Here is a 23,250-nt window from a genome sequence, read left to right as displayed (position 1 = left end):
TTTTTTTGAGACGGAGTTTCGCTCTTGTTACCCAGGCTGGAGTACAATGGCACAATCTCGGCTCACCGCAACCTCCGCCACCTGGGTTCAGGCAATTCTCCTGCCTCAGCTTCCTCAGTAGCTGGGATTATAGGCACGCACCACCATGCCCAGCTAAGTTTTTGTATTTTTAGTAGAGACGGGGTTTCACCATGTGGACCAGGTTGGTCTCGATCTCTCGACCCACCTCGGCCTCCCAAAGTGCTGGGATTACAGGATTGAGCCACTGCGCCCGGCCTTATTACTGCTTTTTTTTTGAGACGGAGTTTCACTCTTGTTAACCAGGCTGGAGTGCAATGGCGCGATCTCGGCTCACCGCAACCTCCGCCTCCTGGGTTCAAGCAATTCTCCTGCCTCAGCCTCCTGAGTAGCTGGAATTACAGGCACGTGCCACCATGCCCAGCTAATTTTTTGTATTTTTAGTAGAGACGGGGTTTCACCATGTTGACCAGGATGGTCTCGATCTCTCGACCTTGTGATCCACCCGCCTCGGCCTCCCAAAGTGCTGGGATTACAGGCTTGAGCCACCGTGCCCGGCCCTACTACTGCTTTTTTTGAGAGAGTCTTGCTGCGTCACCCAGGCTGGAGTGCAGTGGCGCATCTCGACTCACTGCAACCTCCGCTTCCTGGATTCAAGTGGTTCTTTTGCCTTGGCCTCCTAAGTAGTTGGGATTACAGGTGCATGCCACCACACCTGGATAATTTTTGTGTATTTAGTAGAGATGGAGTTTCACCACATTGATCAGGTTGGTCTTGAACTCCTGACTTCAAGTGGTCTGCCCACCTTGGCCTCCCAAAGTGCTGGGATTACAGGTGTGAGCCACTGTGCCCAGTTTAGTGTGCACCAAAGTTAAATTGAGAAAGAGGATGAAAAATTTCAAATTATAAGTTTTAAAACATCTCTCATTTTATAGCTAATGACATAGATTTTATAGGTTACAATAGAAACTATGTTAGAAAATGATTTGAGGAAATGGATTTTATGTACATTCATGATTTCTGCCTTGAAAGTTTTGCTTCTTTGTTAGGTTCACAGAATCAGCTTGCAGCTGTAATTAAAACTAAAAAAGTAAAGTGAAACTGTCAGGAATATTACATGACACTTTAAAAGATATGTTCACAAGGTACAAACTTGAAAGTTATAAAAAAAGGCATAGAGTGAAAAGTCTACCGCAGTCCCCTAGTCACTCATTTTTGCTCCAGCCACTCACTTCTCTTTGTAAACAATAGTGTTGCCAGTGTCTTGTGTCTCTTTCCAGAGACTGTGTAAAAGCAAATAATTTATTTAAAAATTGTTTATATTTGAATAGGTGATGCATATAGATGGCAAGAAAATTCAAAAGGGCAGGCGGTAAAAATTTTCTTCACTTACCTACAGCTCCCCTCTTTCTGTTTCCCTCTGCAGAGACCAGTCATCATTTCTTATGTATACTTCTGGATGTTGTCTATCAATATGGAGGCATTATTAGTATACAAGTGATGGCTTTATGAGCAATCCCAAGTGTAGTATTTATTAGGATAGTGCATTAAGATGATAAAGTTAATCATACATAGGAAATTATTGCAAAGTTTGGGAACGATTCAATAGAGTAGCCGTTGTACATGGCTTTCAAAATTTCAAACACAGGTGTGCACTTCTTAACCTCTCTTCTTTATGGAGGATTATAATCTTGGTGTAAGTAAGTAGGAAAATATGAAAGAAGAATATAGTAATTAAACTGAGAACATTTTGTTTCCAGGATCTGAGAAAGAAGCAAGCTTATGAACTCAAAAGTGTAGAGCATCTCTGTGCTCTACGACATGGGTTAGGTTGGTTTCAAGCAGAGCCCTTCAGGTGCAGATAAGCCTCCAGAGCGTCAGATGTCGCTGTGGTTCCGCGAGGGGAGAGGGCGTGCGTCTCTGTGGTTATAAAGTTGTGGGCGGAGAAGCGTAGAGTGGCTGAGAGATGATGGCTGATGAAGAGGAAGAAGTCAAGCCGATCTTGCAGAAATTGCAGGTGAGGCCGTAGATTTAAATCTGTATGTGCTTTTGTTATTCCGAAAGAAGCAGGGAGTTCAGTTTACGTAGTGCCCGTGTAATTCCCTGCCACATAGGCGAAGCCGCGTGCGTCTGTGCGGTTACTATAACAACCGTTGAAGGTGCAGCCGCAGCCAGCCAGGGAGCCTCCTAGTCTGCTGGGACCTCCTGCTGACGACCTGACTGCGGTTAATTTCAGTCCTGTATGGAAGAGGATTTGTTGCTCCTAACTATTCATGTATATTTTTAGAGAGGACGTTGTTTTCTGGATTCATCCATAGCGAATAACATATACATGTGCATGGCAGATCTGCATGAACTATTATCACATGTTATTTTGATCCCTACAAAAGCCATTTAACATCTTTCCGCTTTGAATTTGGCAACAATCACACTAATGACCTGCACCGCAAGTATCCTGGTTACTCTTCTTAGGACTTCAGTTTTGATTTTCAACATGTGTAATCCCACTTTGGGGTCTGATGCAGACGTTTCCAGAGTCCACGTAGTCCACAGGTGACAGTGCTTCTGAGTTAAACTAGTCTTTTGGACTCGGTAGCGAGATGTTAACTAGCTGCTTGGCTCTTTGCCTTTAAGGTTCCAAGATTTTTCTTAAACCTCAGGAACTCAGTTCTTCGTTCTAAGACAGCCTGTGATTTAAATATTGGAAATATGACAGGCTTGTAACTTGCCAAAACGCAAAAATTTAAATATTGGTGAAATTTTTTTCTTGAGTACAATAAAATAGTAACACTTTTTAGAGTGTTCCAACTGATTTGGATTAACTTTGTTTTTTCCCCTAATTGTGACTGGTCGAAATCAGAGATTCTCAATTCTGGTTCTATATTATAAACATTATTTGTTTATATATGTTTGTACCTGTACAGAAAATAGTCTGAAAAGGTATACAAATCAGTGGTTATCAATGAGGTTGTTTGGGGGAGTTTTTTAAAACTTTCTGTTTTCTATATATCTATTTGAATTTTAACAACTTACATGTATTGATTTTGCCATGAGAATATGTTTCTGCAAATGTTCGGTCCAGGGGCAAACAAAACCAAACAACAAAACCAAACAATTTCTTGAATATTTGCTTTAACAACTAAAACCAATCAATAAGCCCCTCTCTAAATCTCTTAACTTGCAGCCATGTTGATTGCAGGACAAAAGGAAATTGGCTGTTATTTTTTATGAGAATTGCCTTTTCCTGGGTTCATTTGTGGTCAATGTCTTAAGCAGCTTGGGAGAGGATACTTAGGTTATCTTGGTGTGGGGTAGGTGCAGGAATGGAATGAGGGAGAGGAGAGGAAAAGGATTAGATAGTGGTGTTGCTGTTCGTGGAGATGGTGGTAAGCTTTTATTTTATTGTTATAGACATTTTGGTGTAAAAGGAATGTATAAAAGGATATTTCTCAAAGTGTCTTTTACAGACAGTTTTCATTACAATCATCTGGGGTGCCTGTTAAAAATGCAGAATTTTGAGTTCTGCTAAGCTGTTAAAATCAGAGTCTCTGCAGACTGAGTCCTGGATGTAATACAATAAAGTGTGAAAAGCATTACTGCAGAGAGTGCTATTCTGTTCTCTTCATTCTGGGTAGGATTTTAAATTAAGTATAGCACATATATATTTGTTAAAACAGGGATAGTTAATTAGCTAATTCAATCAAATATATTGAATGAGAGTCTAGCCTGTCCCAGGCACTGTTCTGGTGCTCAAGTGTAGCTTGAAACAAAACAGATTAAAGGTCTTTCCATCATGGAACTTAATTTCAGTGGTGGAGGCAGACAATAGACAATGATAGGCCACATAATTTTAAATGGTAAGTATGAAGAAAAATGAGTATGATTTAACAGTAGAGGAGAGAAGGAAGGGATTCATTTAGGTTGAGTAATTAGGAAAAACCTTTCTAAGAGTTGATATTTGAGCTAAGATGTAAATGTTGATGAGGAATAAGTCATGCAGAGATCTGGAGAAAGTGTCCAGGCATAAGGAAAAGCATGTGTGAAGCCTTCCAGGTGGGCTGAGCTTGATGGGTTTGAGAAACTGCATGAAGGCCACTGTGGCTTGAGTATTGTAGGAGAGAGAGTGGTGAGAAGTGAAGTTAGTGTCAGGATGGGTGGTGGTAGGTCAGCTTATAGAGTCTTCTAGGCCATGGTAAAGATTTGGATTTTATTCTGTCTGTGATTGGAAACTATCTGAAGGTTTGTGATATGATATACATTTTTTTATAAGATCACTCCCACTACAGTGAGGAGAATGGGAGAGTACAGAAACAAGATGACTGGTTAAGAAGCTCTTGCAGTCCAGGCAAGTAATGAAGCCGATGTAATCCAGGAATGGTCATAGTGAGATAGAGACAGGTGGATGAATTCAGGATGTGTTGTGAAGACAGTTGATTAGACTTCATGGGAAGTGATTATATATTTCTGCTGCTATCCAGTTTTAGGAAAAGAATAGGGTGAGTATCTCTCATCTGAAATGCCTAGGACTAGAAGTTTTTTGGATTTTGGATTTTTAAAAATTTTGGAATATCTGCGTATACATAATGAGATAACTCAGGAATGGGACCTGAGTTATGAAATATGAAACTTGGTGGCTAATGCCTGTAGTACCAGCACTTTGGGAGGCTGAGGTGGGAGGATTGCTTGAAATCAGGAGTTTGAGACCAGGCTGGGCAACCTAACTCTTAAGACCTTCTCTTTTAAGAAAGGAAAAAAAAATTATTTCATTTAGACTTTCTACACATAGGCTGAGGCAATTTGACACAGTTTTTAAAATAATTTTGTGCCTGAAACAAAGTTTTGACTGCGTTTTGACTGTCAGGTTTGGAATTTTCTACTTGTGGTGTCATGTCAGCATTTAAAAAGTTTCGGATTTTGAAGGATTTCAGATTTTTGGATTAGGGATGCTTGGCCTGAGTGCAAAAGCTTTGCCTGGTATGACAGGAAAACTCGGAGGCATTTAAGAGGAAAGAGAATATTTACTTGTAAAAAATCCAAGACAGCCAGAAGATGACTTGACAAAAAAATTAAACTAAACAAAACCACAATAAGCATTTCAAAGAACAAAATGCTGCAAAAATACCAAAATCACCAAGTTCGAATTGGTATGTTTGTGATGTAAAACAATGATTCTGTAACATGTTTATCATATTCACAAAGGTTGTATTGTATTTTCAGATATCAGCATATGAAAAATCAGGGATAAAATGGTTTTAGTTAAGAAGTCCAACTTTAAGCATAAATTTCAAAGTGTTATTCTTTAAGGACCAGAATCATATAGAATGATCTTATTAATTTTTGGTTTATCTTAAGTTGCCTGTTTCCCTCCTCATGACTGTGGTATGTGAAGTGCTTAGTCATATTAGGAGCCCTGCTGGGGCAGGGAGAGAAAACGGTCATCACAGTACAGACACTGGCATGGGACAAGATGGGACCATGAGAGCTGGTCTGGAGTACTGGCTGCTTTTCCTTATGATTTCTGGCATTTTGGTAAACCTGTGTACCTGCCTATTGTGCCATTCCTAGGTGAGATAAGAGAATTGGTATTTCTAGACCAAGAGCTAGTATGGCTAGCCAATTTCAAGTTTCCCTGTCTGCTGCTCTCTCCACTGAATAGTTCCATTGTCATACTTTTTAGGAACTAGTGGATCAGCTCTATTCATTTCGAGACTGCTATTTCGAGACACATAGTGTTGAGGATGCTGGGAGGAAGCAACAGGATGTGCGAAAGGAAATGGAAAAGACCCTACAGCAGATGGAAGAAGTAGTGGGTATGAGCCCTAGAGATTGTACAACCCCCCATCCATCACTAAAATGTGATCAACCTTTACTCCCTCTTTGTAGACTCTTTGGTGTGCTACCCGTTACTGCTATAGGGTAGTACAATGTAATATTACTTCTCAGGACCCTTGTGCAACCTTTCATTCCCTAAGCTACTTTTCCTAAAATTTGATTATAGCAAATAACATGAAATGAAAGAGCATACTTATTTGAACTATTGCAGTAATCTGACTTTCTGCCTGTAATTTCTCTTTTTTTTTTTGAGACGGAGTTTTGCTCTTGTTGCCCAGGTTGGAGTGCAATGGCGTGATCATGGCTCACCACAACCTCTGCCTCCTGGGTTCGAGTGATTCTCCTGCTGCAGCCTCCCGAATAGCTGGGATTACAGGCATGCACCAGCACGCCTGGCTAATTTTGTATTTTTAGTAGAGATGGGGTTTCTCCTTGTTGGTCAGGCTGGTCTCAAAATCCATACCTCAGGTGATCTGCCTGCCTCACCTTCCCAAAGTGCTGGGATTACAGGTGTGAGCCACCACACCTGGCCTCTTTTACTTTCAAATCCACTTGTATAATGACCATGGCCATGGTTATCTTTCTAAATAATTACTTCATGCATTTTACCTTATCCTCCTATCTGCCTTTTTGCTCCGGTATCTTTAAAGAGTCATACTATTGACTAGCTGAAGTCCAACCCCCTTAACCTGGCATTTAAGTGTCCATTCATTGTTTTACTCTGTTTTTTTTTTTTTTTGAGACGGAGTTTCGCTCTTGTTGCCCAGGCTGGAGTGCAATGGCGCATTCTCGGCTCACCGCAACCTCCACCTCCTAGGTTCAGGCAATTCTTCTGTCTCAGCCTCCCAAGTAGCTGGGATTACAGGCATGCGCCACCATGCCCAGCTAATTTTTTGCATTTTTAGTAGAGACGGGGTTTCACCATGTTGGCCAAGATGGTCTCGATCTCTTGACCTCGTGATCCACACTCCTCGGCCTCCCAGAGTGCTGGGATTACAGGCGTGAGCCACCGCGTCCAGCCAGTTTTACTCTGTTTTCTTTTCTTTTCTTTTTTTTTTTTTGAGACAAGAGTCTTGCTGTATCGCCAGGCTGGAGTGCAGTGGTGCCATCTCAGTTCACTGCAACTTCTGTTTTCCAATTTCAAGCAATTCTCCTGCCTCAGCCAACTGAGTAGCTGGGACTACAGGCATGCATCACCACGCCTGGCTAATTTTTTGTACTTTTTTTTAGTAGAGATGGGGTTTCACCATGTTGGTCAGGATGGTCTCAATCTCTTGACCTTGTGATCCACCCGCCTCTGCCTCCCAAAGTGCTGGGATTACAGGCGTGAGCCATCGCGCCCAGCCTTTACTCTGTTTTCTAACCTTACCTGTGACTAATTATTTATAGAGGAACTTTCTGTTTCATCCAGGTTGAACTATCTATTCTCCTGTGATTATGGTCACATTTAGTTCTGCCTCTGTGTCTTTGTTTATATTATTTTCTAACCTGGAGGGTCTTTTCTTCTCTCTCTCTCTCTTTTTTTTTAACAGTAGCTGTTTGTCCTGATTCTTCTTCTCTTGACTTTTTAAAGCCCATTTGTTGGGCTAGTGTCATATGCTCTTTTTCGTGGTTTTAATTTTTAATGTCTATGCTTTGTCTTCTCCAACCCTTTAGGAAAATTAGCAACCAAACTGATCCTTGTAGTTAGGGGCCCGAGAAACAGATGGCAGAAGCTCTAGAAATAGTGCTTTCTTTGCATGGAGATTCTCCAGAAAATTAAAAAGAAAAAAAATAATGCTTTCTTTGTTGCCCAGTTAGCTAACATAGCGCTCTGCTTATGGCGAGCTTTTAATAAATGGTTTGTTGATACAGATTTTCATCAACTCTTTTTATTCCTAAAACTGACATGTAATTAGTTATTTTTTGAGAGAAGGTGCCCTGGCATTAACTGTTGCTTTTTTCCACTTTATCTTTTTTCTTCCTCTTAGGTTCTGTCCAGGGCAAGGCACAAGTTCTAATGCTAACTGGGAAAGCACTAAATGTGACTCCTGACTATAGCCCTAAAGCTGAGGAGCTTCTGTCAAAGGCTGTGAAGCTGGAACCCAAGCTGGTGGAAGCCTGGAACCAGCTGGGCGAGGTGTACTGGAAAAAAGGGGATGTTGCAGCTGCCCACACCTGCTTCAAAGGAGCTCTCACCCATGTGAGCTGCCCACTATTCCTTTGGAAAACACAGATGGGAAGGATGAATTTCTTTGGTTCTATGAGTTTCCCTAGAACATGAAAACTAGAGTAGAACTGTGTTTGAACTAGGAGAAGAGAATCAGAAGGGAGGAAGGGTCAGAGGAAAAGCAGACCTAGAGGAGGAAAATAGAGGCAGAGAGCTGGGAAAAAAATGATGATGGGATCAGGTTCAGGTGGAGAAAGGAAGTGAAGAAAAGTAGCTGATCTTTGTAGATGGGAGTTGAAGATACAGATGGCAGCAAGAATTTAGATGAAAAAATTAGGGCTGGGTGTGGTAGCTTACACCTGTAATCATAGCACTTTGAGAAGCTAAGGCAGGAGGATCATTTGAGCTCAAGAGTTTGAGACCAGCCTAGGCAACATAGTGAGACCTTGTCTCTTTAAAAAAAAAATATATATATATATACACACACACACACACACACACACACACACACACATATTATGTGTACATAGGTATACACACATGTACACACACACACACATATATATATATATATATATATATATATATATATATGCCAGACGTGGTGGCTCATGCCTATAATCCCAGCACTTTGGGAGGCCAAGGTGGGCAGATCATTTGAAGTTAGGAGTTTGAGACCAGGCTGGCCAACATGGTGAAACCTTGCCTCTACCAAAAAATACAAAAATTAGCTGGGTATGGTTGCATGTGGCTATAGTCCCAGTTACTCGGGAGGTTGAGACACAAGAATCACTTGAACCCAGGAGGTGGAGGTCACTGTGAGCCGAGATTGTGCCACTGTACTCCATCCTGGTTGACAGGGTGAGACCCTGTCTCAAAAAAAAAATTATGGCTAGGTGCGGTGGCTCACGCCTGTAATCCCAACACTTTGGGAGGCTGAGGTGGTTGGATCACTTTAGGTCAGAAGTTCGAGACCATCCTGGCCAATATGGTGAGACTCAGTTTCTCTTAAAAATGCAAAAATTAGCTGGACATGGTGGTGCATGCCTGTAGTCCCAGCTACTTGGGAAGCTGAGGCAGGAGAATGCTTGACTCGGTAGGTGCAGGTTGCAGTAAGCTGAGATCGCACCACTGCACTCCGGCCTGGGTGACAGCAAGATTCCATCTCATAAAAAAAAAAAGAAAAATTAATTGCAGAAGATTGAGTTCAGAATAGATCTAGAAAGAGGAGGTAGAATCAGGAAACCTGAGTATATGTCTTTTCTATTTGCAGTGCAGGAACAAAGTCTCTTTGCAAAACTTGTCAATGGTGCTTCGCCAGCTGCGGACTGACACTGAAGATGAACGTTCTCAGCATGTCATGGACAGTGTCCGACAGGCTAAGTTGGCTGTTCAGATGGATGTCCATGATGGCCGCTCGTGGTGTGAGTGCTCTCAATCTTCAACAGGTTTCTAGAGCAGATGTTTTCAATCATGGCAACATTTGTAGTCTATCTTTTGAGTCTGACTCTGAGGTTTAAGCCAGGGCATCTTTGCTTTGAAGGCACACGAGAGACATTTTGGTGAACTACTTTTCTAGGAACTGTTAGATCTTTTGATCCTAATTTTCACAGAAGCATGGCAGGGCTTTTGTACAGTCTGTTCAAATTTCAGTTTGGGGTCCATGTTTATTGCTCTATACTACTGGGATTTTGGGTGTACTAAATATTGTATCATTCCTGGTTTGGGTTTCATGTGGGACCTTTCAAATATGACTTTCAAGGATGATCAAAATAAGTCATATCTTGAACTTGGGCTCTGAGATGATTCATGACTGTGCTTCTCTTTCAGATATTCTTGGGAATTCATATCTCTCTCTTTATTTCAATACTGGCCAGAACCCTAAGATCTCCCAACAAGCCCTCAGTGCCTATGCCCAAGCAGTAAGTACTTATGGTCTCCAGGGCAGATGAATAGGCAGAAACAGAAGCAAAAGCATAATTCAATCTTTTCTGTGGCCCTTTAGCAAGCATCATGGGCAGTGGCAGTGTTTGCTGGTATCTCGTGTGTGATTTTGTGAACATGTGTCTGCAGAGGTAACTGACTTCTTATAACTTGAGTGTTAGGAACGACTTGCATTGTGGTACGTTGGTGTTGGATAGCTCCGTGACCTGTCTAGGTTTCTTACGCGCATGTGCAGCCAAATCACAGAGCTGTCTCAACGTGTTCATCTTTTTTAATGGGAAAAAATCTATTAAAATAATGCTTATTAATATTTTTGTACATTCATTTTAAAGAAAAATGAAAACCTATACTGCAGTGTAAATTAAGTGCTATCCCCAAATTAACTGTTAGACAGTATGGCTCTGAATTTTCTGTGGGCTAAAAGAGAAAACAGTGTGTAGCTTGTTCTGCATCATTTCCTAGGAATTAAGTGAAACAGGTAATTTAGGTTTTCAAGCATTTTTATATTGATAGACATTTGCATAAGGCTTTCCCTCAGACTTTTAGCATCTTTTTTCTCATTATTAAAATTGGCTTCTCAGTTAACATTGGCCTTTGAGCACTTTTTATTTAGCTCTCATATTTACCTTTCTTCTTTTGCTTTCTTGCTTCTCTTGAAATAGATAATTGCTTTTTTTTTTTTTTTTTTTTTTTTTGAGTTGGAGTTTCGCTCTTGTTACCCAGGCTGGAGTGCAATGGCGTGATCTTGGCTCACCACAGTCTCTGCCTCCTGGGCTCAGGCAATTCTCCTGTCTCAGCCTCCTGAGTAGCTGGGATTACAGGCACGCGCCACCATGCCCAGCTAGTGTTTTTTTTTTTGTTTTTTTTTTTTTGAGACGGAGTTTCGCTCTTGTCACCCAGGCTGGAGTGCAATGGCGCGATCTCGGCTCACCGCAACCTCCGCCTCCTGGGTTCAGGCAATTCTCCTGCCTCAGCCTCCTGAGTAGCTGGGATTACAGGCATGCACCACCATGCCCAGCTAATTTTTTGTATTTTTAGTGGAGACGGGGTTTCACCATGTTGACCAGGTTGGTCTCGATCTCTCGACCTTGTGATCCACCCACCTCGGCCTCCCAAAGTGCTGGGATTACAGGCTTGAGCCACCGCGCCCAGCCACAGCTAGTGTTTTGTATTTTTATTAGTGACGGGGTTTCACCATGTTGACCAGGATGGTCTCGATCTCTCGACCTCGTGATCCACCCGCCTCGGCCTCCCAAAGTGCTGGGATTACAGGCTTGAGCCACCGCGCCCGGCCGATAATTGCTTTTTAACTTATCATTATATATTCTGCTCCATGTGGTAGAATAAAGAACACAGCTAGTGTGTGTTCATGTTTGCAATTCAGGGACTGCCCTTTAAAATTTTTTATTTTCCCCGCCCACGCCATCCTCCCTGCAAGTCTACCTTTGACTTTAAACTGCTCTTTTCCAACTTGGGAACTTATAGAGCAATTATATTTTACTCTAATTTCTTAATTTGGTGTTTACATTTCAAAGAATAGTATGATGTATTTCTTCAACATTTTATATTTGGCTTCTGCTAAATAGTTGCTTTTTAATCTTAATTTTTTTGTCCAGACCTGCATTTGTAAACATATCTGAACCAACTATTTAAACAATTTTAATTCATGGTGTTTTGCTTTTACAATGCACCAGGTAATGAGGAGATTTAAAAAAATATAGTGAGCATAGTCATGAACATAGCCAGCAGTTTCTTCACAGCACATTGCCTGCACTGTCTCGTGGTATCTGGCCATCTATTTTAGTTAGAACCTGAATTTGGCTTTCTATGTGTGTTTTAAGGGGACATGGATGTAGAAACATGATTCTGCATGTGTCTACAGCCAGGTTTATGGGGAGAGGAAATGCGTGAAATGAACATCATTTCCAGCCTAGCTTTTCTTCATTTATTACCAGCACCTCACTATTTAAATTTTTAAAAATTAAAATGATTTCACATATTTCATTTATTTATTTATCTTTTTTGAGATGGAGTCTTGCTCTGTCACCCAGGCTGAAGCGCAGTGGCGTGATCTTGGCTCACTGCAACCTCTGCCTTCTGGGTTCAGGCAGTTCTCCAGCCTCAGCCTCCTGAGTAGCTGGAATTACAGGTGCATGCCACCATTCCCGGCTAATTTTTGTATTTTTAGTAGAGACAGGGTTTCGACATGTTGGCCAGGCTGGTCTTGAGCTCCTGACCTCAGGTGATCTGTCCACCTCAGCTTTCCAAAGTGCTGGAATTACAGGCATGAGCCACCGTGATTGGCCCACGTATTTCATTTATATGAAGATTTATTCTGTCTTTATCGTATTACATGGATAAAGTCTCACACATACAAAAATGCTTATATTTCTAAGGTTTTAGGGACTAACATACCCACACTGTTTGTTATACGGTAACTGCTTCTGTGGTATAAGTAACATTTTGGCAAGGAAGAAACTTCCATTTTTCTAGGAAGAGGAGGTATAGCACATGTTGGGCATGGCAATCCTTAATATTGAGACAGGATCCACTGATAAACTTCTTGTCCCATTATAGGAGAAGGTTGACAGGAAAGCTTCTAGCAATCCTGACCTTCATCTGAACAGGGCGACGGTAAGACCTTTGGGGTGTAGTCATCTGAGGGTCAAATAAATAAGACATCTAGGTCTTAGCTTGCGAGGATAACTGAGTGTGCATAGGGACAAGATTGAGTACAGACTGCGAGAGGAAAGCTATGCTATTTCTGTAAAGAATTAGCTTGATTTGGCTTCAGTATCTGGTGTTGCCACTGGAGGGAAAGGAGAAGGGGCTGAGGAGGTGGAAGAATATGTAGAAAATGGGGAGATCTTTTAGAAGACTTCTAAAATGTTAAGTAAATATAAAGGTCAAGTGACCCAATATATACAACTTAACTATTTTAGAGTTTAGAAAGTAGCTTCTTTGAAATGATTCCATCTTTGTGGTTGTGATCATCTTGGCTAGGAAGAAGGCTGTAAGGTGCTACCAGGTCTTCAGGCTGTTCGTGGTAGCATAGGAAAATAGCAGGAAGGAAAACAGTTTATTTCTCTAGATTCCTAGCCCATGGTGCCATTATTCCCTCAGCATAGTTTGTCTGGATATACCTGTAATTGGGATATACTTCTTGTACAGTTGCATAAATATGAAGAGAATTATGGGGAGGCCCTGGAGGGCTTCTCTCGGGCTGTAGCCCTGGACCCTGCCTGGCCAGAGCCCCGGCAACGAGAGCAACAACTTCTGGAATTCCTGGATAGATTAACCAGCCTCCTTGAGAGTAAGGTAAAAATGTCTAAAGGGCTGAATTCTACTTTTTAAAAATTTTGCCATGGGTCAATAAAATACGAAAAAATAGGTTTAGGAGGTAGTAACCCTATAGAAGTGGGAGGGAAGGATTAGAATCTCAAGGAAGGTGGTTAGTTTCCAGCTTCTTATCTGTTTCCCCTTCTTTGCAGGGAAAGGTGAAGGCCAAAAAGCTGCAGAGCATGCTGGGAAGCTTGCGCCCAGTTCATCTAGGCCCTTGCAGTGATGGACACTATCAGTCAGCCTCTGGGCAGAAAGTGACCCTAGAGCTTAAGCCACTGAGTACACTGCAGCCTGGGGTGAACAGTGGTGCCGTCATCCTGGGAAAGGTGGTGTTTAGCCTCACCACAGAGGAGAAAGTCCCCTTGTGAGTTTCTCTTGGATTTTCCCCTTTTTACTCTGTTGAACTAATTGCTCTCACTTCCTCTTCTTTCTCTGGCAGTTGAGGACATTGTTAGCGATCACAGATTTATGACTTCTGATTTCCTCTGTGACTATCCCATGGGCAGATATTGCCTAGGTGATATTTAACAATCTTTTGATCACAGAGGCTTTTGTTGATTCTGTCACTGTCCATTTTTTAGCCCTGAGTTTGGTGCCATGTGTATTCCTATATCCACAGTTGAAATTTGGCAGGACTTTTTTTTTTTTTTGTAAGACAGAAACCTTAAAATTCTGTTCTTTTGTGTTTTCATGATCACAGAAGTTAAAGGAGGACAAATTCTTACTCCTGTTTGTACTTAGGTATACTCAGGCAGTTCTGAAAATTGAGCTTTGAGTTATAATTTAAAGTCTGGTTGGGAGATTGTCTTAGATGTCATTCAACAAATATTTATTGAGCATGTATATATGTCATAGGGAGTGAGAAAAAAGAAATGTAAAGGACACAGGTGCAGGTGCTTCTAGCAGCAGAGGAAATTAATTAAGAATATTTATTTAGAAAATTTTTGGATCTTGAAAAGTTAGGGTTTAGTGAGTGCCACCATTCCTTGATCCTTCACTCACTTTCTAATCCCTGCTGGACTGGCTTCCCCTTTCTTCTACTGAAATTGTTATTTTCCTAGGATCACCATTGTCTTTCTAGGCACTGGATCCAGCAACTTACATTGCATGGTTCCAAAACGTTCTGACTATTGAATATCTCTCTCTGTTGCCTTTCACATCCCTTCTGTTCCATCCAAACGGAAATATTCACAATTCCCATTATATGCCCAAGCTTTCTCCATGGCATTTTCTACGGGTTTGTGTGTTTGATGAGTTGAAGAGCAAAAAGATGGTTGAGAACAGTTTGGTTAACTAGAGCGAACCCCAGAACTGAGAAGAATTATAAAGGGATATAAACAAAGGAAGGTTTTGGATGACTGTCGGAACAAATAGATATTTTGTAACTTCTTGGTTTCTCTTTTTCTGCCCAACTTTTAAATCTTGGTTTCCCAGGACTCTGGTTTTTTTTTTTCTTCCTTTTTTCTCTTTATACCAGGATGGCCTCTAGTTGCCAACTTTGATCACTTGTCAGTGGTTGCGTGACATACTGTGTAGAAGGATTCTTAGGCTTTGACTGGATCCATTAGGAGAATGCTTCGCTTGATTACAGTGTTTCCTGTGAATTCAGGTGTGTCATGTGATGGCATGAGTACAGTTCTTCTCCATCCTATCTGTAGAACATCGTGCCTTGTGATGTCGTGTAAACCCAAGCCTCCTGTATGCTCACAGATAAATCTCCAGGCCAAGCATCATTTCCAAGTTTTGGATCCCTATAGCCAACTGCCTCTGGGTTCCAATAAGAAATCTCTAACTCAGTATTTCAGTATTACTCACCTAAATCTTTCTCTGTAAACCTGCTTCTCCTCCTTGGATTCCCTGTGAATGAATGGTATCGCCTCTCAGTCACTTGATTAAGACTTTCGGAAGAATAGGCTTCTCCATTCTCTTGCATTAAGGCCATTGCCAAGTTCTATAGCCTTGCCTTTTTTTGTTCTGTAGACTTGACTTCTCTGTCTATCACCTTAATTCAGGCCCTTATCACTTCTCCAAATAGGTCTCCCTGATTCCCTGGTTTACTCCAGTATTCCACAGTGCCGTCAGAGAAATGTTTCTCAGATGTAAATCTGACCATTGCTACTTCTTATTTAAGATCCCTTATTGGTACTACATGTAGCTTTTGGGATAAAGTGTTTTTTGTTTGTTTGTTTGTTTGTTTGTTTTTGTTGTTGTTTTTGAGATGAAATCTTGCTCTGTCACCAGGCTGGAGTGCATTGGCACAGTCTTGGCTCATTGCAGCCTCCACCTCCTGGGGTCAAGCGATACTTCTGTCTCAGCCTCCTGAGTGGCTGGGACCACAGGTGCGTACCACCACGCCCAGCTAATTTTTTGTATTTTTAGTAGAGATGGGGTTTCACCATGTTGGCCAGGATGATCTCGATCTCTTGACCCCATGATCCGCCCACCTCGGCCTCCCAAAGTGTTGGGATTACAGGCATGAGCCTCCACACCTGGCCAGCTTTTGGGATAAAGTTTGAACTACCTAGCTTAGCATACAAAGTCTTTCATGATTTGTTCCTTGCTTTTTTTCCCATTATCTTCTGTCACTTTCCCACATGTGCCTTTTGTTTCAACCATGGAACTATTTTGTTGGTTTTAGAACAGCTGTTTTCAAGCCTCTGTGTCTTACATACAGTTACTTTGCCTGGATAATCTCTAGCTTCGTCTTGACATAGCTAACATCTCCTGCCCCCAACATTTTGTTATAAAAATTTTCAAACATACAGCTAAGTTGAAAGAATTTTACATTGAACGTCCGTGTTTTCAACCACTTATATTCTATGATTAACATTTTATTTTACTTAGCTTATCACATATCTGTCTGTTTATCCTGTCATCAGAGTAAATTACAGAGATCAGAGTACTTTCCTCTACATACTTCAGCATGCAGTTATTAACTGAGTTCAGTATTTCTTTCGACTTTTTCTTTCTGTTTTTGAGATGGAGCTGTAGTGCAATGGGGCATGATCTTGGCTCACTGCAACCGTCACCTCCCAGGTTCAAGCGATTCTTCTGCCTCAGCCTCCCCAGTAGCCGGGATTACAAGCGCCCACCACCATGACTAGCTAATTTTTTTTGTGAGTGTGTATTTTTAGTAGAGACAGGGTTTGACCACATTAGCCAGGCTGGTCTTGAACTTCTGACTTCAGGTAATCCACCTGCCTCTGCCTCCCAAAGGGCTTGGATTATAGGTATGAGCCACTGCGCCCAGCCCAATTTTTTCTTTTTATGTAAAATTTACATACAATGAAATGTACAAATCTAAATTTACATTTTGTAGCTTTTGACAAATGGAAAATACTCATATAACCCGAATAGAGACCATTACCACCATTCCAGCAAGTTCCCTCATGTTCCCTCCAAGCCAATCTCTGTTACTAGTCCCCTAGAGGTTTTTAAAATTTTGACGGAAGATTAATTTTTCTATTTTAACTCAGGTGGGTTTTCACCCTTTAAGATTCACTTTGAGTGTCTCCTCTTCAGGGACGTCTTTCCGGCTTTCCAGTTTTGATTTGGATATTTCTCCTCTGGGTTCTCATAGTCCAATCTGTGGCTTCACTGAATTCAACACAAAGGAAAAGCTATGCTATCACCCATCACACTGTACTGTTAAGTGATGACTTCATTGTATGACTCCTATACTGTAGGTTGTTCATAGCTGGATTGGTATCTTACTACTAGACACAATGCTTGGCACATACGTAATATTTGGTGAAAGTTTGTGGAATTAAACTACACAGACAGTGATGGTTAGAGGCTTTGGTTAAGAGAATGATAATTAAATTGATATATCAGGAATAATGTTACAACTGTAACATTTTGGTCTAGTTCATCATTAATATTTGTTGAATGGCTTCAGTGTGCTTTGTTTAAGTTCTTAGCAAAGTGACAGATTGATGAGTTTTAGAAAAATGAGAACTCAGATGTACAAAGTGGAGGATGGTACCTCATAGGTTTTCTAAGTAACTGAGAAAAAGCATTTGTTTATTTTGTTAGTATTTTATTTTAAAAATTTAATTAACTAAATTCAATTTCCTTTTTTTGTCCCTGTCCCCAACTAAATTAAATTTTATATTTTAATTATCTGTCACTGATTTTAAGTCCAGCATTTTGCTTTTTTAAACCACTGCTTCTGCTCTTCCTTCCTACCCACCTACCTTTTTGTTTTCCTCTCTCCTAATCTGTCTTTACCTGGCAGTACATTTGGCCTGGTAGACTCAGGTGGACCTTGCTGTGCAGTGATGGTGTACAATATAGTGCAGAGCTGGGGAGTGCTCATTGGAGACTCGGTAGCCATCCCTGAGCCCAACCTGCGGCTTCACCGAATTCAGCACAAGGGGAAGGTGAGCGATGGCTAGGATTCTCTTCCAACTCATAGGCTCTAAAAGTAGAACCAAGCTTATCTTTTTATATAAGATATAGAAATAAAGTATATGCAAGTGTGTGTGTAGGCTATGTGTGTATATATTTGTGTGTGTATATATTTGTGTGTGTATATGTTTTATATATATATATATATATTTTACTAAAAAGGTAAACTGGTAAGCAAAAAAATAAAAAAATGGAGTGAAATACTATCACTCAGCTGTTATATTATCACTCAAATGTTGCTACTGTTAACAGTTTGGTGTACAAACCTGAAGTCTTTTTTCTTTTTATAAATATATGCACATATATTTTTATCTGTATTTTAAATCATGGGTAGGATATCATATGCAAATGCTTGTGAATATTTCCTGTGTTTTTACATATTTCACCATGTTGAGTAGACACACCGTGATGAAGATGGTAACAGTTAACATTTATTTAACACTTAATTGAGTGTTAGACACTGTGCTAGGAGTTTTATTGCCTGCCTTGCCTCATTCAGTTCTTACGAAAACCTTATGAATGTAGATATTTAACCACTGTTTAACCATTTAGATCAGGGGTTTAATCCATTAACCAAATCCGACTCACTGCTTGATTTTATTTAGAATGGTTTCTAGGCTGGGCATGGCAGTTCATTCCTATAACCCCAGCACTTTGGAAGGCCAAGGTGGGACGATCGCTTGAGTCCAGGAGTTTAAGACCAGCCTGGGCAATGTAGTGAGACCCTGTCTCTACAAAAAAAAATATTTAAAAATGTAGCCAGGCATGGTAGTACATGCCAGTAGTCTCAGCTACTAAGGAGGTTGAAGTGAGAGAATCACTGTATTTCAGGAGTTTGAGGCTACAGTAAGTCATCATTGTCCCATTGCACGCCAGCCAGAGTAACAGAGCATCTCTGCCTCAAATAAGGAAAAAGAAAAAAAAAAAAGAAAGAATGATTTCTATGTTCTTAAATGAAAAAAATTGACAGAAGCATAATATTTTGTGATATGTGAACATTACAGGAAATTCAGATTTTAGTGTCCACAAATAAAGCTTTGTTGGAACACAGCCACACTTATTTGCTTACTACTGTCTGTGGCTATATTTGTACTATAGTGAGAGGTGAAATTCTGTAACAGAGACCATATGACCCACAAAGCCTAAAATATTTACTGTCTGGCCCTTTACGGAAAGACTTTGATGACCTCAGATCTAGATTATTTCTAATTTTTTTTCTATTATAAAAGTACTACAGTGAGCATTTTTATGTTTTTGCTTATATCTATGATTATTTACTTAAATTAATTTATAATATAGAATCCTGGGTCCAAAGGGTATGCGGAATTCTGAGGGTTTTGATACATATTGCCAAATAGTTCTTTGCAAAATTGTACTAGTTAGTTGTCACTACCAACAGTGGATATAAATAAGTGTTTCTCTGTAGTTTTTTTCTCAACTCTGGGTAGAAACCTTTGAAAAGTTATTTTCTAATTTTATATGAAAAATATCACATGAACATTATTTTAATTTATAGTTCTATAAATTGCCATTTTTTGTGTCACTTGTCCATATTTCTGTGAAGATTAAAAAAAAAAAAGATTTATGAGAACTTTTAAATTGACTTTACTTGGACTTAAAAGAGCCAGCTTCTCACAGCCATAATTTTTGGATAAAGATTACTTAACGTGTTTTACAACTTAAAATACACTGGAACTGATAAAGTGAGCTGATACCCTTTTTGTTATTAGAAAAATGGCTACATTCTGTTACATATTCTATTTTTTCCTCTCGATGTAAAAGAGAAGTAACTTTAATTTGTATTTGGTGGATTAATTTAGGACCTTATAAACATTTGGACTGAGATTTTCTCAGGATTCCCACTGGCTGTGGCCAGTGTGTATCTAGTTAATTATCAGGAAACACCATGGGAAAGGGAAGATTCTGTGAAAATTGGTTGCATTCTTTTCTTACACAATGTCAGGAACCTGCCTTTTTTGAATCAAAGAACTGTCTCATTCTTGTCATGACACTACATGGCCTTACATGCTTCGTTTTCCTTCTGAAGATTGAAAACTTTGGGAAAATTTCATCCCCTTTGTTAGCTCAGTTTTGTCTGATTGAGATGGAAGCAGAAGGGGTATACAATGGAGTATGCAATGGGGGAGGTGGTCCGGAAAGTTGCAAGTGGTGTATGTATCCCCATACTGGATCTTTTTCCATCTTGTGATCTGTAATGAACTTCTTTCTGTCTTTTCTAGGACTATTCCTTTTCCAGTGTTCGAGTGGAGACGCCCCTCCTGCTAGTGGTGAATGGGAAGCCTCAGGGCTCTGGCAGTCAGGCTGCTGCCACAGTGGCATCGAGACCACAGTGTGAATGACCTTCTTTGACTTTCGTGCTCAACAGGGAGTGGAGGAGAGGAGACAAGGCCCTGGGCAGCTGGTCCAGCCACATTCAGTGATTCAGCAGGGATGGGAGGAATGTTTTAAATGAAGGCTTTCCTTTTTCCTACCTGTATTACACTTTGTATTTCTTCTCTCTCTGTCCTCCTGATGTTCCAGCTGTCTCCAGGGCCACATACTCTTCTGGCATATCTCTCCTGCCTCTTCCAGTGCTCTCTATGTTTTAAGAAAACAACATGGAATTGGTAGAAGTCTTGGGAGACTGCCATGGGACAGAGTCCCCAACGTTCCTGTTCTTGCCTCCTTCTTAAGCCTCATATGTATATATCAGTTCAGTATTTATTGCTAAAGGAGGGGGCTTAATTTTACAATGGCTTTTTTTTTTTTTTGAGCAGTTTTTATTTTTATTTGTAAAATTTAGGTCCTTCCCCTTCTTCGGGGCTGGAACAGAATTAAATTTGTTTGGAAAAAAAGTACCATGTAGTTTGGCCTACTTTATTCTCCCTAAGCTTGTAGTCTTGGTTTTAGGATCACTTCAATTTATTGGAGTAATACCACCCCCTTTTTTTCTTTATACAAAGTAGTTTATTTCTCTCCCAGTGAAAAGAATTCTGCCAATAGACAGCCCAGGGCAGGAATGGAAACTCCGCAAAGTTTCTAGAGACCAGCCTCCTTCCGTTTTCCCATTCTGTCATTCCCTAGGAGTGGTCTTCACCATGGTCCAAGATGGCAGAGCAATACTGTTTAATAGTGTTACTAGGCTGAAGGACTAGAGACAGATATTCAGTTTCTTTAGAGTGTAGTGACATGCTTTATGACAGTTTATCTTAATATCCTTGTGGTAAAATGGAGAAATGTGAGTATTAGTAACCAACTGAATGGCTATAATACATTAATGGATACAGATGAATTTAGAAGACTTATAGTGAAATGGCTCAGATCTTTGTTCTTGGTCCAGTCCTGTTCAATTCTTGATCAGTGACTTGAATATCATTGATGACTCATTAAATGTATAAAGAATGCAGAGGACTCCTCAGAGAATGGATGAAAGAAATCCATTGATAAGAGAAGTTTATCTGTCAAGTCATAAAGGCTGAGTCTATTAAGATAAAATTTTCAGTCCATTCTTTTGGTCCAAAAAGGGTAACTTTCTTAGGCATAGCTTCAACGTCATATATGAAAATTACTAGAAATTTTAGTAGATAAGCCGAAGTCAGTATGAGTAACCAATCTGATAGAGTTTGCAAAAACACTCTTTGTAGACTGCACCAAGAAACCTGCGGCAGACAGTTTTTATTACAAGTACTATCTGTTTTTTCCCATATATGGAGTCTTAATTTAGTTTTCAGTCTCGATTTTGAGGCCTAGAGTCATATAAGAGTGATTAGGAGCTTGTGCGCGGTAAAAATACCTTGAGAAATGGCTGAAAGCAACTAGGGAAGTTGGGAGTAGTAAGTGGTGTGTGAAAGCATTTGAGGCAGTAGAGATGTGGGACCCAAATACTGTTCCCCTTTAACTCAAGTTCTGAGATGAGTTGACATGTTCTGTGTAGGGCTAGAGAGTAGAAAAATGACCAGTAGGTGGTAACCAGAGAGAAGCAGTGCATGCAAACAATTAAGTATGCAAAATATGTACATATGGTTTCAGGAATAACTGGAATACCCATAAAATAGCTACCTGCCTTAGAAACTAGTACACCATTGATACCTTGAAAGCCCTTGTGTACCTCCCCATGATCTCATTTGTCTTCCTTCACAGCTATATGATATCTCATTGTATGATTATACCACAATATATTCATCCTATTGTTAAAGGATATTTGGGTTTCTGGTTTTTCTTTTTTTGCTAGCAAAGCACTAAATTATTAAGATTCTGGTATATGTCCTGATATGTAAGTGCAAAAGTTTCTTTTACAGCAATGGTTCTTGAAGAATGGTTCCCAGACCAACAGCATCAGCATCCTTTGGAACCTCTTTGAAATGCAAATTATCAAGCCCCCTACCCAGACTTATTGAATTCAAAACTCTGGGGGAAGACTCCAGCAATCTTTGTTTAGTAAACCCTCCAGGTGACTCTGATGCACACTAACATTTGAGAACCACTGTTTAAGAGTATTGACCTAGAATGGAATTGCTGGGTCATAGAGTTCAACTTTTTTGAGAAGCAGTAAACATTTCTAAAGTTTGTATCAGTTAATGTCTCTACTATCAATGGATGAGTATCCCCAGTGCTCTCCATCCTCTTCTGTGCTTGGTATTATCTTACCTTTTAGATACTGCAAATACAGGAGATTCGAGTATTATTTACTTGTGGCCTTAATTTGCATTTTTTTGATTATTAATGAGCTTGAGCATCTTTTTGTATATTTAGAAGCCACTAATGTTTTCTCTTGGTAAAATGCCTATTCATTTCTTTGCACACTTCTGTATTGGATGTCAAATTGATTTATATATTCCCTATACTAATCTTTTGTCATTTTGTGTGCTCAGACACCTAACAGTTTTAGCTTGTCTTTTTACTCTGTTGGGTCTTTTGCTGAACAGAAGTTCTTAATTTCAATGTCATTGAATTTATCCATCTTTTATGGTAATGATTTTTATGTTTTAAGAGGTTATTAGCTATCCTGAAGCCATAAGGACATTTTCCCTATCTATTGTTTTATGAAGTTTATCATTTTGTCCTTTTCTTACAGTATGACTTTATTTTTGTTATGATGTAGTATATAATTTTTTTCATAATGAATAATTAAGTAGCCCAGCATCTTTTATTAAAGAATCAATCCTTTCCTTACTGATTTTTAAAGCCCAGTCTGTCTTAAACCAACTTTCCATCTCTCTCTCTCTCTTTTTCTCTCCCTACCTGTCTGTCTATCCATCTGTCCATCTGTCCATCCATCCATCCATCCATCCATCCATCTATCCACACTGATCTTTAAAGCCCAGTCTGTCTTAAACCAACTTTCCATCCCTCTCTCTCTCTTTTTCTCTCCCTACCTGTCTGTCTATCCATCTGTCCATCTGTCCATCCATCCATGCATCCATCCATCCATCCATCCATCCATCCATCTATCCACACTGATCTTTAAAGCTCAGTCTGTCTTAACCAACTTTCCATATGCATCTCTCTTCTTGAGTTGAGTCTCACTCTGTTGCCCAGGCTAGAGTGCAGTAACA

At 40.1% G+C, this 23,250-nt stretch overlaps 1 protein-coding gene across 3 annotated transcripts; it reads left to right on the top strand.

Moving 5' to 3' along the window:
- Positions 1–503: 503 nt before the first annotated feature.
- TTC5 (tetratricopeptide repeat domain 5) lies at positions 504–22,734 on the top strand. 3 transcript variants are annotated; one of them, XM_003935786.3, is made up of 10 exons: positions 511–2,035; positions 5,696–5,828; positions 7,821–8,032; positions 9,273–9,423; positions 9,830–9,921; positions 12,521–12,577; positions 13,115–13,261; positions 13,435–13,649; positions 17,523–17,667; positions 19,936–22,732. In XM_003935786.3, the coding sequence occupies exons 1-10, from the start codon at positions 1,985–1,987 to the stop codon at positions 20,053–20,055; spliced, it is 1,323 nt and encodes a 440-aa protein (XP_003935835.1). In that variant the 5' UTR covers positions 511–1,984; the 3' UTR covers positions 20,056–22,732. The 3 variants fall into 3 exon arrangements, with proteins under 3 accessions (XP_074250263.1, XP_003935835.1, XP_010344574.1); XM_074394162.1 differs by lacking the exon at positions 13,115–13,261 and having other exon boundaries at positions 504–2,035; positions 19,936–22,734; XM_010346272.3 differs by lacking the exon at positions 5,696–5,828 and having other exon boundaries at positions 1,973–2,035; positions 19,936–22,734.
- The last annotated feature ends 516 nt before the right edge of the window (positions 22,735–23,250 follow it).

The sequence above is a fragment of the Saimiri boliviensis genome, chromosome 2 (assembly GCF_048565385.1).
Source record: "Saimiri boliviensis isolate mSaiBol1 chromosome 2, mSaiBol1.pri, whole genome shotgun sequence".
Taxonomy (NCBI): Eukaryota; Metazoa; Chordata; class Mammalia; order Primates; family Cebidae; genus Saimiri; species Saimiri boliviensis.
This window is presented reverse-complemented; position numbering and strand designations above follow the sequence as displayed.

Excerpts from the sequence above, each read along its gene's own strand:
- TTC5 (XM_003935786.3), top strand. The coding sequence starts at position 1,985 with ATGATGGCTGATGAAGAGGAAGAAGTCAAGCCGATCTTGCAGAAATTG. Across the intron at positions 2,036-5,695 it reads CGATCTTGCAGAAATTGCAG|GAACTAGTGGATCAGCTCTA; the intron begins GTGAGGCCGTAG and ends CATACTTTTTAG. Across the intron at positions 5,829-7,820 it reads GCAGATGGAAGAAGTAGTGG|GTTCTGTCCAGGGCAAGGCA; the intron begins GTATGAGCCCTA and ends TCTTCCTCTTAG.